The 16,175-nt window shown below is 36.5% G+C and overlaps 1 protein-coding gene across 1 annotated transcript in view; it reads right to left on the bottom strand.

The window, feature by feature from the left end:
* Tenm1 (teneurin transmembrane protein 1) overlaps positions 1-16,175 on the bottom strand; it is an 873,778-nt gene that overhangs the window by 81,537 nt on the left and 776,066 nt on the right. The window contains exon 24 of the mRNA XM_008833909.1: positions 10,944-11,176. Coding sequence (XP_008832131.1) covers positions 10,944-11,176 — 233 coding nt within the window. The remainder of the gene's footprint in view (positions 1-10,943; positions 11,177-16,175) is intronic.

The following is a 16,175-nucleotide window of genomic DNA, read 5'->3' as shown; positions in this document are numbered from 1 at the left end:
ATACGAAAGAGATAATAGTATTGGTTCCACATGAACGTGAACACACTTAATGCTTCAGAAATGTACAAGTAAAATGGTTAAAATGGTATATTTACAATCTTATATACTATATATTTTTACCACAATAAAAATGTTGGGTAAGGAATAGTTATAATAGTATACTTTTTATGTAAGGAAAAATTATGCAGGCCTGGAGGAAATTTCAACAAACTGTTAAAATGAGTTACCTTTAGAGAGAGGTACAAGCGTATGTGTTTATGGGGATGAAAGAACATTTCCCTTTGTATCTATCTTTACAGTTCAAACATTCAAACAATAGAGATGCATTTATACTTTTCAAGATCATTAGACTTAGCTAGATGGTTATTGAGATTGTGTATTACTTACATTTTTTTCTTTATAATACTCTTCAAAAAATAAATACAATTAATTTTGTTTTACTACCAGGCTGCTAGGATTGCATTGCCTTCTACTTCTACTTCTTCCTAGATTTATGGCATGACACCTTCAGAAGGTGTCCTGTAGTATGTTGAGATGAAAATAATCCACTGGTTTTATGACATTCCTTTTTGGAGAGCTGTCATCGAAGAAGACAGAGACCTGTACCTTCAGCGATCAGACCATGGAATATGATAGTGCATGCTTGTATGTACACACACACACACACACACACACACACACACACACACTGAACAGTTGCATTTTATTTCTTAATTAAGCACTTGGTCAATTAAAATATAATAGTTGTTGTTGACTTATATAAATAGTGAATGCTGAGACTTTTTTTTTTCTGATGCCGGAGTTGGACCCCAAAGCATTGTACATGCAATGAAAGTGCTCTGCTTCTGAGCTTCCTCTCCAGCACTGTTTAGAAATTTAAAGAGAATAAAATAAAAACAAATAGCAATTCCTTGTGCAGCATCCTTCATTCCAAACTCTTCTCCATCTGTGCATACTACCCTTGCACCTTTGCAGATTTAACAGCACACACATAATGCAATTTAGTGCCTTGAACTTTCTATTGGACATTATTTTGTATATTTTTTATACCTCAGGGGTATAGTAAGGTGTGTTTATGTGTATGGGAGAGCTGGGAATAACCTGTCTTCAGATGCAGACAGTAAAAGGGGGTGCACTTTCAGTAGAAATATTAAAAATGGTAGTAAAACTGATGAGTAATAAGCCTGTTTTTCTTACTATTACATTCACTAGATATTCTAAACTATGTCAGTGATAAAAGTACTCTGCACACAGTCCCATTCTCCTTTAGCATACTACTGCGGAGACAATCTGAGGGCTGTTGGGAGTCATTGAGAGAAAGAATGAAGAGGAGACATCTGAAAAGTCCCCCACTTTCTCAGTTTGTTGCTTGCATTCATTCACTTTAGACAACTTGTAAAAATATACTTCTCTTTGACTCAAAACCCAAACTGTAGCTGCCTTTCGTGTGTGTGTGCCATCTGTAATCCTTGGGGTGAGGTGGCCCCAAAATGCAATCACTTGTTCAATTATAAAACAAGTATAACCTTTCTGATTGCATTTTCAGCTGTGATTTAGTCCATGGTGATGTTAAAGTCACAAATTTCCAAAAGTGTCTTGGTTTGCTTTATGTTGTTGGAATTTCACTCTAGATACCTGCTCATTTATTCAGGATTTCTGGAGGATTAACGAATCTAAAAACATATAATTCCTCTGTTTTTGACTGAATATTCTGTATTCCCTGGGTTGTCTGTGTATTCTAGACTGAAGGTTCTTCCAGGAACCAGTAGACTATGCTAGATTCACAAGGAAATGATTTTCCATTTCTTTGCCTTCACACTCACCTCCACGCATTTGGTAAACGGGGAATTAGTGGGTCATCTTGTACAGATCCTGGAAGAATATGGGGCTATGATCAAAGTTTTAAGTCAAATATACTTTTGTGCTTTAGAGCCTTAAAAACAAACATCTTACGTTGGAGGAAATTTCCTAATTAACTTCTGAAGAATTTGTACATTAAAACATCTTACCCTGCTGGAGAAGACTGATAAAGCAAACTTACTACCTTCTGCTGAAGAGAAACTGTATTTAGAAGGAACTTGCTATTCTCATAAAACTTTTAATAGGAAGAAGTGAATCAAATTCCTTAATTACCATTTTATGGTTGGTAAAAGGGCAAATTACATGCCATCCATTTCTAAACTTCTAAATGTCTCTGGTGCTTTTAATTAAAGCTGCCATCTAGAAACTACTAAAGCAATTTTATGCAATTAGTTATTTATAGGTTACCATAATACACCACTCAAAATATGATTTAAGTGATTTGCAGCCTGTTACTGTCTGATCTCTGCCATTATTTTAGTTTTTGGCTGGGGAGTTTTCTTTTGGCTAAGCTGAGGTGATTTTTAAGTGGATAGACAAGAAAGGTATGAAGCAAAATTATTTTGGCTTGTAATCTTAAATAAAAAGAGGAATTGTATGTTGACACTATCAGCCTTTAAATTTAGGGGGTCTAGGTTACATTCTTGACAATACTGTGGATGTGAAGTATTATCAGCCCTCTGTACCTGAAGATTCTACACCCTTGGATTTAACCAACCATAGATAGAAAATATTATAAAGAAATCGTATCTGCATTGAATGTTTACAGACTGTTGTAGTCATCATTCTCTAAACAGTATAGCATAATGACCATTTACATAGAATCACATTGTATTAGGTATTATAAGTAATGTAGGAATTATTTAAAGTATAAGAAAGTGTGCATAGATTATATGCAAATATGTTATACCATTTTGTATTAGATATTTGTATATCTCCCATGGATACCAAAGGGTGATTTATTTCCCTGTTACTCCCCTGCCTTTCCCCACTTCTCTGTTATTCTATCAGATATCTAGCACGACACTTCCCCTTATTACCTTGAGTAGATCCTACCTGTCCTCCTCAGGTGATCTTTTCTACCTAAACATATCAACTCTGTACGCTATACCGCCAAGGTTTCCATAAAGAGTTTTAATGATGAATTAATGTGCTGCTCACCTAGGCAATTCCCTGAACTGAGCACCAAGTTCACATCTGAAGAAAATTCTTGCAGAATGAATTTCATGGTGAAAGAACAACTGCAAAGGGAATTATTTTGTTAAAGTGGGCCTCGTGGGGCTCATGGGCCACCACCAAATACAAAATGAATAAGAACCAGTAGTCAGTCAAATAACACACAATAGCTGACTCTCAACCTATCTTGACTCCTGCTTTTTTTGTGCCACCATTCCTCCCTCGGACATAGAGCCTGCCTCTTTCCAAAGCAAGTTTTCTGTGTTCTGGTAATTCTTGTAATCATTATCACATTATTAGCAACAGAGAAGCAACAGTGATCACAAGGGTACATAACATTTCCTTTGTACATACTACATTCTAGGCATTGATTTTAGGCAATCTGTGTGCATCACTGAACAAATCTATCGTGTGGACACTACTATTAGTGTTCTCACTTTACAGATGAGGATTCTGTGGCTCAGAAGTTAGACTATTTCCCCAAGAATGAAGGACCTGAGATTTGCATCTAGTTCTGTTTGATTCTAGAACATAGGTGATTATCAGTATATTTGGCCTTTACAATATTATAATGCTTGGGCTAGAGAGATGGCTCAGCAGTTAGGAGCAATGCTCTTGCTAAGGACTGGGATTTTGGTTCCCAGTATTCACATGGCAATAGTTCACAACTGTCTCTAACTTTAGCTCCAGTGAATCCTACCCCTTCTTCTGGTCTGCACTGGCACTGCATGCATGTGGTCACCTTAAATGTACATGCTGGCAAAACATTCATATACATAAAAATTTTAAAAATCATTAAGGGGCTGGAGAGTTGGTTCAGTGGTTAAGAGCACTGGCTGCTCTTGAAGAGGACTCAGGTTCGATTCCCAGCACCTAGATGATGGTTCCAGTTCCAGGGGATCCAACGCCCTCTTCTGACCTCTGCTGGCATTGCACAACACATGTTCACTTATATGCAGGTGATACACTCATACAGATAAAATGAAAAAATATTTTTAAAAAATCATTAAAAGATATATAATAATGCTTTATAGAATCTAATAAATGCTTGATAATTAAAATAAATGTGGAAAATGTCATTTGTTAAAGCTCCTGCAACTTTCTAAAACATGAACAAACAATAGAAATGATATCAAAAAGGCAATTAGTCAAGGACAGGTGTTTCTCTTGTCTGCTTTTTCTTACCAAAAATTTATGTCTTTAGAATTGTAGCAGAAAAGTCCAAAAGGTTAAGTTCCCGTTGCTGAAATAATATAAGGTTATTTTCTTTTGATCATTGTAAGCAGATAAATTAGACCAAATGTATATAGAAACAGTTAAGTGCTTATTCTTTTTGCATCATAGGCATTGACCATCCTCTGCCATAGTTTTAGTAAGCCCTAAGGTAGTAATAATGTAGTTTCAGAAAGAAATCTCCCTAAATAAAAAGAGTACATTGTCACTGAGGGGTAAAGACAAAAACATTTGCCTCAAGTTTAAGACTGTCGAATTTCTTTTTCACAGGATGCCTCTGGTATTAACATAAGGATGTGGTAGTAAAATTTGTGTGAGAAGTGACTTGAAACCTAGGTGGGAATTTGGCCATGGGTGACTGACTGTTGATATTATCCAGACAGTCCATTTTATGAAGTTATTGTCACAAATCTTTCCTACTTACCCAGATGCCTTCCCTGTCTTAATTCCCTCATTTTAAGTAAGAAAGATCCATGTCTCTGTGAACCCCAAGGTCGTCACATGGAGAACCATGAACTCCTGCAGTTCATCTACACACAAACTTATCCTCATTTTGACACCAATGCCTGATCTTAAGAGCTTGTCTTTGTTATTGCTCCTTATTCAAGGCCCACTCCCTTCCCATTTCTTTCAGACCTTGAGTCATCATTTATTTCTTATCTTTTGTATCTTTACATTAACCTATAAATATTGTCATATCTTTCCTACAGAAAAAAAAAAACCTGAGCTACTTGGCCTCTGTTATGTCAAGAATGTGTAATGCCCCACACATGCCTCTGTGTCTCAAGAGAGCATGTGGTCTCTAGATAGTGGCGCTGTTTTGGGAGGTTGTAGAACCTTTGGGATACATGGCCCACCTGGCTATCATAAGCCACTCAGGCTGAGCCGGGAATTTATCCATTATGATTCCAGACTGAGTTCTGCTTCCTGATCTGACAAGATGTGAGGAGCCGCCGTGGCACATTTCCATTGCCACAGGGCTGTTCCATCATGGTAGACTGAATTTCTGAAACCAGAGGCCAAAATAAATCTGCCCTCTGTTTGTTGTATCTGTCATATATTTTGTCTCAGCAATGAGAAAAGTAACACAGGATCCACCCTTACCACACTCTCACATTTCAGCTTCTTTAAAGAATGCTCTTCGCTAGTGGTGTTTATGGTCTCACTCCTTGTTAGCCCATCAAGTGACTCAAATATTGCTTCCCATGTGTCACCAATCAAACTACTAGTCACCAATGATCTCTTCAACTGCTTAACTCAATGGCTGAAAGTGGGTGACAGCAGAAATTCTTTCTTATACCTCCTTGGAAATAGCTATGCCCTTGGCTTTCTGGACACCATGCTTTCTCAGTTCACCTGTTTCAATGATCCTTCTGTTTCTCTAACTACATCCCTTTGGATTTTCTACCTTATGCATAGTACCCACAATGATTTCTCTGCTCCAGTATTGCTCTAGTACATTTAATTAATGTGCCACCAGAATTATCCAAAATATACAATCAGGTGTTCATGTCACTGTCTTGATTTGAATCTTTTGACTACAGGAGAAAATCCTAACTCTGATTCCTTCCCCTGGTTCTTCTACTACCCCGAAGTGTTTTTTTTTTTTTTTAACTAGAAAACAGTGATTTTTAGACCCATAAATATACCATTCATGTCATTAATGCTGTGGCTTATTTGTAATTTTGCTGAGGGCTGTCTTTCTTGTACCATCAAATGGTTGTCACCAAGACAATCATATACTAAAGGAAATTAGGAAAAACATTATTAATCTTAGTGTACCAGAGAAGCAAAATACCATTCTCATCCCTGTTTCTATACTATACTTTCTCCCTCATAGACACCACTGAGGTTAACAAGAAGTCACTGATTGTTGTCTTAGCATCTTTTCATTAACCACAAATGTAGTTTTGGAGAATAGCATGTAGATCCCAGGAAAAAGAGTAGAGCTTCAGGGCATGCCTCAGCTAGATTTAGGAAGGGACAAAACCAGATTGTTTGTCTCTAGACTTTAGTGATCCAGATTCCATAATTGCCAATAAAGTTAAAATAAATACTGTATAGCTAGCATCTTGAATACTCCCAAACCAGTTTTGGGAGCTGTAAATATTTAAGGATAATTTCTTTTTCATGGATAAACTGCACTCATCCGGATATTGCTTAAGTCCCTCTGACTTCTGAGGTCAGTTTATTTAAAGACACACATGAAAATAGAGATATAATCCGTGGTGAGGGCTAAGAAAATCAAATTAAGTCATTGATTAATTTTAGTCTGTCCTGTCACTCCTTCACCCTTTGTATCTACTTAGAAAAAATAAATGCATTCAGCTTGTCACAAATCTTATTTTATAACCCCACCTAGTACAATTTCACATTCTGCTTAAGTACTTGGTCATCTATTACATGACTCATTAGTTTGAGTTCTCTGTAGAATTAAAGAAAGTTGCAGTAAAAATAATAAATGGAACCTAAGTTTCAACTACATCATCCACGCATGTTTTAAAAGCATCTTTCAAAGTCAATTCAAACTCATACACAAGCCAGGGTTTAGTACTCCCTCAACCTCTTTGCTAAACTTTTTTTCCTTGCCCTATAACATTGAAGTATTGATGAGCAAAATGGCAAATGTTTCTCTTTATTGGGATTCAAATCAAAGTGTATCACATTGGATGAGATAAAGGTTTCTTCCCAGGAGAAGTACCCAGGGGCTATCATATGAAATTCTATTCAAGGACATTTCCATTTTTCCTTCAAATAAAATTTGTAGTTACTACTGCAGTCAGGAAATTTAATAAAATGAAGGTTTCCTGCCTTAATCCCTTAAGGAAAATTTGGTGAAGTTCCTAATTGCAGAATCTTCCAAAGAGAAGTGACAAAGTTTCCTGGAGATTTATTTGAATAATTACCTTTACAGACTATGTAAATGCTATGTAGTGCACTATCAGTGCATGCTTACATTGGAAAAAGTCAGAGAAAAGGTTTTAATAGGAAAAGAAAACAACTAGAAACTATTTGTCTTACAAATAAAGCTGTTTTTTTCTCATTGAATACATGTCATTAGACTGAAAACTGTTTTGTAATATTAACATCCTCCCCAGAAAGCATGAATTTTAGTAGAAAGGTGGGCAGTATAGGATAGTGCAGGCATCAAAAATCTTTGGTTTTTCATAGTCAGTGCTTTGGAATGAGGCCAACTTGGTTTGAGCTCCAGTGTGTGATCCTCAGTATATCTCTTAGCCCGAGTCCCTGCTTTCTCCTATACAATGGGAATAATTGCACAGCACAAATTGTGCATTGCTGTGAAGACTGGAGATGCTATGTGGAAAATATATAACCCACTGTGTAGCACACAGTAGGTACTCAGCAGGGCACAGATGTTTATTGTAATACATAAGAGCTGTTAGGGACAGAATCCTGAACCCTTCATTTTACACCTGCAGAATTTCAGGACCCAGTGTGAAAGTACGTGATGTCATGAATGTTGTCAGTGGCATTATTAAGTCTATTGTAGTATCAAAGTAAAGAAAACCATGGCAAGGTATAGTGACTTGTTCAGTCACTCAAAGAAACTTAGGCATTACATGGGTTGAACAAGAAAGTTTAGATTCTGTAACCTGGAGTTAATTTGCTGCCATTTCTCAACAAATAAACAAAAGCAAAACACTCCGGGACTTCTGACATTTTACCTTCAGAAGACTACTGCCTTTTGATCTGATTCGATAATTTGCTTCAACTTTAGGATGAATGATGTCAAAGCACATTACATTTCAGCCTATATTTGGAATAGGTTTGGAAAGTAAATTAACTGCCTTGCAGATTACCACTTACTTGACTTACCTTGCATAGGTAAGGACACGTGGGAGAGTCTGCCTATAATTGCAGTATGTTGCTTGTTAAAGGCTTAGAGTAAGCTTTCTTTCTTAACCTAGAAATCGTACTCCCTAGATGGACATTTCCATATTTTACTGATCTACAGCTTTTCTTTACGAGCTTCTCTGTAAGGGAAAAATGAAACCTCTTCTTAAAGAAATCCATTGAACAGTTGCTGTCTTCTAAGGGGCAAGGAAGAAAGAGCTGGTATACATGACAGCTGTAAAGCAAGAATACAAGCAAATTACACTTTCTTGAGAGACAAAGACTCTGCAGGAGAACCTCAAAGATGAAATTGTAAATTAGCAGTACTATCTTCTCAATTTGCACACTATGCTTTAATAATTTCTTGCATGAATTTTCCTTCTATAAATGTCTATGAAATTGCCCTGCAGCATTCCATATAATGAGACTCTTACTTCTGATTCCCTGACAAAGGTGAGTGTGGTCTCCATTCAGGATGGAGAAAGGTGCTGTAGCTAGGCACTGGAGTCATGTGTCCAGCATTTTCAAGGTGACTGTTGTTTGGGAAGCAGGTCCACAATCTGAGTGGTTTTAAAGATCACTAGCAGGATATTAAACACTGTTACCATGGCTTAAGAGGATGTGGTGAGTACCTAGTATAAATCATAACTTTCCATTCTTTAAGTATTTCTAGCTCACTAATTGAATCAGGCCAGACATTCACAACATCAGCTTCAAGAACATTATGGAAAGCTTAGGGTTGTTTTGGATGGAAAGGGTACTGGGTTATGGTAAAGGCAACTTTTGGAAAGAAAGGTGAGTAAATCAAGATGAAGGAAAATACACTACTAGCTATGACAAGAAAAAAACCCCCTAAACTCAACGTCTGTTTTAATAGATATATAAATTTTGGCATTCTTAATACTGACGCTTCAAGAGTTCATGCAAATCCTGTTCATCAGGACTCTTATTGCATCTTTCCAAGCAGAAAAACTATACTGAACCAATTATTTGCTTTATTTGGAAAAGCTGAGGTATTCATTCTCTCCATGGCAGGTTGAATGTGGTAGGGGTGATGAGTGGTTTTCATACTGGCAGCAACTCGGGAGGATGTCAATTCACGGCACAATACAAGCCTGATTCGTCTTTATTTTTTATGCAGAAATCTTTATAATATCCACAAGAGTTTCAAATCTTTATAAAAGGTAAGACTCAGTCTGGCGTATTTCTTTGAAAGATGAGCTGATTATATATTGCACCCAAGATATTCTATTCATTCATTCATTGAATATTTATTGTGGGCCCACTATGTGTAAGCAGCAAGAGCTGACACAGAGAAAGAAGAGCCACTTTACTATAATACTTGGGAGAAATATTCCTTTAGAGAACACCTGACATAAATAAGAGTTATTTTAATTGATCAATTATGTAATAAGCATGTTTGATGGATCCTATCCTGTGCTCAAAGTTGCTGGGGAGATGGGGAAGGGTAAAATACATTAAATGTAGTTTCACAGCTGAAATAATTTGTTTCTGTAGGAAAAGTGTCCCTTTCATGAAAGAACTGGAAAGCAAAAGAAGGCAAAATAAAATTCAGTGTTATATAGACCACTGTTATTATAATAAGTGGCCTTCTAACAAATTAAATACATTGACCTCACTATATTTATTGGCATGGAAAGATATTCATGATACATTAAATGTGAAAAGCAGGCTATAGAATAGCATTATGTACTATGGATCCTAAGTGAGCTAAAACAAATATGCACTATGCATGGAAAAATTCTAAAAGGATAAACACTCAAATGTTAATGGTGGTTTTCTATACACGGTAAGTTTATGCTAATTTTAATTTAAAAATTTCATTCTTTCTTTAGTCATTTTTCTGCAACAAGGGTATACTATGTGTGTAATATTTAAAATAATGTTGGACTTCAGAAACCCAGTGAAGTGAATACTTTGTAAAACTCATTAAAATAAATGCATACACATATATGGACCTATATAGGAAAAAGAATAAAGAAGAGTATTTGAATAATTAAGCTTATGGGGTAGTCGTAAATGTTTGTCATCCTTCAGCTTGAGTCGTCATAATGGACATATGCTTCAAGACTATAAAATCATGATGTTAATTGTCAGACACAGATTTGTTCATTCCATTCCAGGCAATTGAGGTAAAGGGCCATCCTTGAAGGTTGGAAAATGAATTTAAGAGTAAGTCTGAGTTCCCATAGTAGGAAAAAATGTAGAAAGGAATTCATTAACATAGAGTATTGATATAAATACAAAATACAGCTACCTCCAAAATAACAGATATATTAATGGAAGAAAAGTCCATTAATGGTTATTATAAGCAAAAGATAGGGATGCTGAAGGTCTGTGAGGTAGTCAACATATCTGACAGTGGTAGAAAGTGGGCACAGCCTTCATTCCACTCAGTGCAGGCCACAGAACAGAAGCAGGGCTCTGGAGGCTCTCATTTGGGACTGGTTAATACTTTAAATGCTGGATTGTGTGTAGTTTCTAGAAAAGAGCAACTGGAAGAGGCTAGGGAGCCAGGGCGGCACTCCAGTGGCCCTGGGATATAGTCATTTGTTAACCAGAAAGGAAGTATTTCAACCTTTTAATAACAATTGTGATCATATTAATACACATCACCTAAAAATTGTCTTGAATGCACCTATCTTTTGTGACAGACTTCAGAGAAGGTATCTGTCTGAGGCAGAATATTGAGATAGATGAATGGAGTACAGTATGACAATAGCCTTAGGATTTGGCAAAGCCAAATGAAATCTGTAGTTAATTGAAAGATAAATTTTTATGTATGTATTTATTTTTACCTCGGGGGCTGTTCAGCGAAGCTTCTGAGGCTCTCCCACCATCTCCGCAGTGGCTCTGGTCAAAGGGAAGGCACTGATCACCTGTCCCTGCCACCACTTCAGAATTCTTGGATAAATCTTTTGTTTCCACAAGAGATTTCAGTTTGTAGACTTTTCGAGTATTGGTGTCAGATAGGTAGAGTGATTCAGACATAGGGTCCATAGCCAGATAGTACTTGTGTGCAGGACTTGTGCTGAGGAAGAGAAAAGAAATGTTATTAAAAGCAATTTGCTCAACATATACCTCTGGGGTCTATCCTTTGTCATAAATGGAAAAATATTTTAATAGACAAAATAATTTATGTATCTTCCTACTTATGTGCCAAGGGACAGAAACCTCTTTGTTTTGCTAGTAACAGGTCTAGGTATGAAGGAATCCGATGTGTCCTGCTAACCTGGAATGATGCTGACATTTTGATATTATCCATTTGAGAGTAGAATGAAACAGAAGAGAAAAAAAAATCCCAGGAGATACTTTTCATAGTCCATTATCCAATCATAAGCAGAATGACTGCCTGTGCACCTCACTGTCACCTCAGAACCACAAAATCCAAGCCAAAAGTTATTTTCTTATCCTGTCTTCCGCATCTCTTATAGATCTACTTCTCTCCTGGGCTTTCTGACTTCCTTGGGGACACTGGCATCTTCCTAGGCTCCTGATGTCAATTAAAAAGCATGTTTCAAGCTAGCGAACTGCTAATCTGGGAAGGATGTGCTAGAGATACACTGTCATACACTGTCAAACTTTTCCACATTTTCCCTTTTTAACTGACCAGAACTTTTCTAATCCATTTTTCATTCTTTCAGGAACTGATTACATTTAACTTTTCTAAGGTGAATCCACTGGCACATGGCTGTGTACTATAGATATACTCTCTAAACGTGGTATTAAAGTTGTTTTGATTGGATTCTGGCTTTACTGAGTCTTTTTAGATACCTGTTTAATCAGTAGTATCCTGTGTTATTTTCCCTTTCATAGATGCTTGAGTTCATTAATTATTCTTGTTTTCTTATAATTTCTTTTTCTTTTTTTCTGTTTTAATTATTTTTATTTTATTTTATGTGTATGAGTATATTGCCTGCATGTGTGTAAGTGCACCCATGTGGTGCAATGCCCACAGAGGTCAGAAGAGGGTATCAGATCCCCTGGAACTGGAGTTTACGAATAGTTGTCAGTCACCATGTGAGTGCTGGGAACTGAACCTGGGCACTCTGCCAGAGCAGCCAGTGGTCTTAACCACTGAACCATCTCTCCAGTTCCATGATTTCATTTTTGATAGCTACAGAAACATACATTTTCACAGTATTTTAGTTGAACCCAATGTTCATGTACTTTGGATATCATTCAAACTGTAAACCCAGAAGTCAACTGGGTCTTCTTTTTCTCTACACATACAATTGTGTCAGAGTTAGTTTTTCAGAATTGTTCTATCACTTCTGCCATTACTTTAATTCTAAATTTCATCATCTCTGGCCTTGAACCCTTTCTATACCCTGGGACATCCAAGGTGTTTTTGAAATCTTATCCATTTTTTCCGTACTGTTCATAGTTATTCTGACCATTTACTCCCACAGAGACTTTCTAATGTTTTGTGATGCAGCATGCCAACCTTTCTTTACTTCATTCATTCTCACATGCTTTTAGAGTCTTTACTAAAGCAGCCTCATGAATGAAGCCTTCTCTAAGTCTCTAGTGGATTATTTGCACTATGTTTCAGGAGAATAAATATTACATTAGATTATTTATATGTCAATATCCAGTATCCTAATAAACCATGAGAGCTAAGAGGAGACAAATATTTTCCCATTTATTCCTAATATGCTCAGTGCCCCACTTCTTTGAGCCAGAAACCAGATGCCATTCTTTTCCAACTCCCTCTTTCTGCTATTACTTATATCCAGGGAATGTCATGTTTTTGTTTTATTCTACCTACTAAATTCTTCACCAGACTGCCCCCTTTGTTTCTGCTGTTTTTAATCCAAATTCTCATCATCTCACCCTAGAGCTCCTTCTTTTGTACCATTTCTTCATTGTGTGCTTGTTTATTATTTCACTAAAAAAACATTAAGTACTGATATTTTGACACTCTCAGTTTGAGGGTGGAAAGTGACAGAAGAGAAAAAAAATCTCAGGAGATGCTTTTCATATTCCATTATCCAGTCATAAGCAGAATGACTGACTGCCTGTGTGTCTGTGTCACCTCAGACCCACCACATCCAACACAAAAGTTATTTTCTTTTCCTGTCTTCCCCATCTCTTATAGATCTATAGCTCTTCAGGGCTTTCTACCTTCCTTGAGGACACTGGCATCTTCCTACGCTCCTGTGGTCAATTAAAAGTACCCAGGTGTACTATGGTGTGGAGAGCAATCTGTGCATAAGATAAAACACATAGTCTAGTCAGGTAGACAAATTAGTAAGCATGGCAGGAATCTCATAAGTTCAAGTGTTAGTACAGAAGAAGAGAGAAATTATTTGAGAAGAGGGTCTTTGGCCAAGGAGCACTTATCACATTTTATTTGTGTTATTTAAAAATTTTTTATTGGAATTCATGTTTTGTTTAATTTATTTTTATTGTTTACCTAATATATTTCTGTTCCAGTATCCAAAATTATATTTAATCATCATACCATCTTAGGCTCTTGCAGATTGTAATGTTTTCTTGCACATTTCTTGCTTTTTAATAAATTTTATCATTAAAAACACATATTTTCTTTGTATGAGTGTATTGCCTGCATGTAGGTGTGCCCATGTCATGCAATGCCCACAGGAGTCAGAAGAGGGCCTCGGATCCCTTGGGAACTGGAGTTATAGATGGTTGTAAGCACCATGTGGATGCTGGGAATCAAACCAGAGTCCTCTGCAAGAGCAGCCAGTGCTTTTAATCGCTGAGCCATCTCTCCAGCCCCGACTTTCACAGTTTTGAGGACTACTTCTCAGGAATTTTATAGGATAACCCCTTACTGGAACGTGTCTGATAATTTTCTCAGATACAAACTGCAGAGATTTGCTGGTAAAGAGTCATCTTGATCAAGGCATATCAAGCTTTCAAACGATCAACATAATTTATCACTGATGGGATTGGTTTTGATTGTCTGGTAGAGTCAATGTTTCTCTACTATACAGTTATGCTTAACACTTTCCTATCTTCCATTTTGAAGGGAAGTAACTATACACAGCCAACATTTAATATACAGGAATTGCATTACACTCCCTTGAGACCAGAGTATTACATAAATTATTTTGAATTCTTCTGAGTAGGAGATTTATCTCTTTTTTATTTATTTAATAATGCTATGATTTATTTATGTCAATATGGACTGCATAGGCATTTCTTTTATACTTTGCATTAAATAAAATCCAGTGCTGCTTTCTGTTGTTGCTTAGATTGTTCTAGTAGCTTCCTCCATCAATGCTTATTACATTCATTGTCACCATTATTGCTGTTGTTTTTATAATTTTGGTTCAGACTTAATTACTTCTGGCACTACAAAAGGTTCAATACTCATCTTGAATCCTCCCTGCCCCATGACTAGAATCAGCCATTTCTTCAAAGACACACGGCTCTTTTTATTTATTAGAAACCAAGACTGGATCATTGGTTCTAACTATTTTTGCACATAGCTGTCTTTCTAACCACACTGTGAGCTGTTTTCAGACAAAGACCCTATTCATCTCGCTATCCTTGATGTCAAACAGACTGCCTGAAAAGGTCAGTGTTCCATAAGTGCTGAACTAGAACTGGGCTGTAGGACATAAAATTAAAGCACCAAAGAGTTCAGGCTTTGACTATTTAGTCAAAGAAATCAGAGGGAAGAGTGCTATCAGAAGAAAGAGAGCTTTGAAGGATTGGTGTTCTCTTAATTGTAATTGCCATCTAAGCATATTTATGAGTGTTAATAATCATGAGGCTGGCAAATGGTCATTCAAATATCAGTTTATAGCTCTTATTGGAAAAAAATCAGGTCCAATTGGAATACTTGATTTTTTTCTACTTACCTTTATCGAGTAAGATAACTCAGTAGATTCCAGGGACATCTTCAACCCTGGAACCACCATGACAGGTGCTGTAAATAAACTGTAAAAGGCCTCAACAGACTCCAATACCGATTTGGCAGCTTTACCAGACAAGGCATCTCTGTAGCAAAGACTTCTTAAATACGTGGTTGAGTGAAAGTTTTTACATATTTAGTTGAATTTTTACCTTCAGAATAAAATTTCTCCAACATTCTTAGTTCTTCTTAGAGTAAAGAATGGCTTACAACCTTTCCCAGAACCAATCTTTAGTATTTTGGTAGCCAATTTGTGAAGTTTCAACGGAGCCAGATTAATCATGCTTTGTTTAAGAAGAGTCCATGGGCTATTTTTCCAAGAGAAATGTTATTCACACAAAAGTACTTGGGAATGCATTACATTCATTCATTATTGAATATCTCCAATGTGCCTGTGAGCTAAGTTAGAATTAGTATTACCCTCAAATTTTAGCTGGGGAAACTATAGGGGCCTTGCCTAAGATCACTAAGAGGTCTGTGCCTTTAATAACATTAGATTAGATCATATGTGACTGCATATGCAAAGTGCCTACAGAATACTCTTGTTCTGGAGGTAGAAAGACAATAAGTACTGTAGCTTTTTTTTTTCTAAATTGAATAACTTGTCCTATTTTGCTCTGCAAAATTGTTCTCAACTTTTGTCTACTTTCTTTTACAAAAGGGAGTAGCCCCACATAACAAATTCAACTCTGGTTAATGTTTTTTTTTTCTTGATAGTGAACTATCAAGAACATCCTGGATATAGATACGTAATTTCTTGCCATTTCATGCCATTTCCCAAGTGTGCTTAGGCTTCTTTGACACTGAAAATATTCCATGCCTGCTAAAGTAGAAACACGACACTACATTCCCACTTGTTTTATTCCTTCATGACTAATGCATATTGCAATTTGACATGTGGAAATTCCTTTTGTAACCTGGGTGTTAGACTTCACCATCACCTTCTGGTTAGTTTCATATTTAAGGCATGCCTTTCAACTCAGCAATGATCACTTCATTCATACTACTTAAAATCATATAAACTGTTAAATGGACAATTAATGCTTATAATTAGTAATGTACAACACTTTACTATTATAATAAACAAATTGGCAACCAACTTAATTTGCTTAAAGGATCAGTTTGTCCAAATTGTCTAGGC

This window comes from Nannospalax galili, unplaced genomic scaffold, assembly GCF_000622305.1.
Source record: "Nannospalax galili isolate Female #2095 unplaced genomic scaffold, S.galili_v1.0 scaffold75, whole genome shotgun sequence".
NCBI lineage: Eukaryota > Metazoa > Chordata > Mammalia > Rodentia > Spalacidae > Nannospalax > Nannospalax galili.
This window is presented reverse-complemented; position numbering and strand designations above follow the sequence as displayed.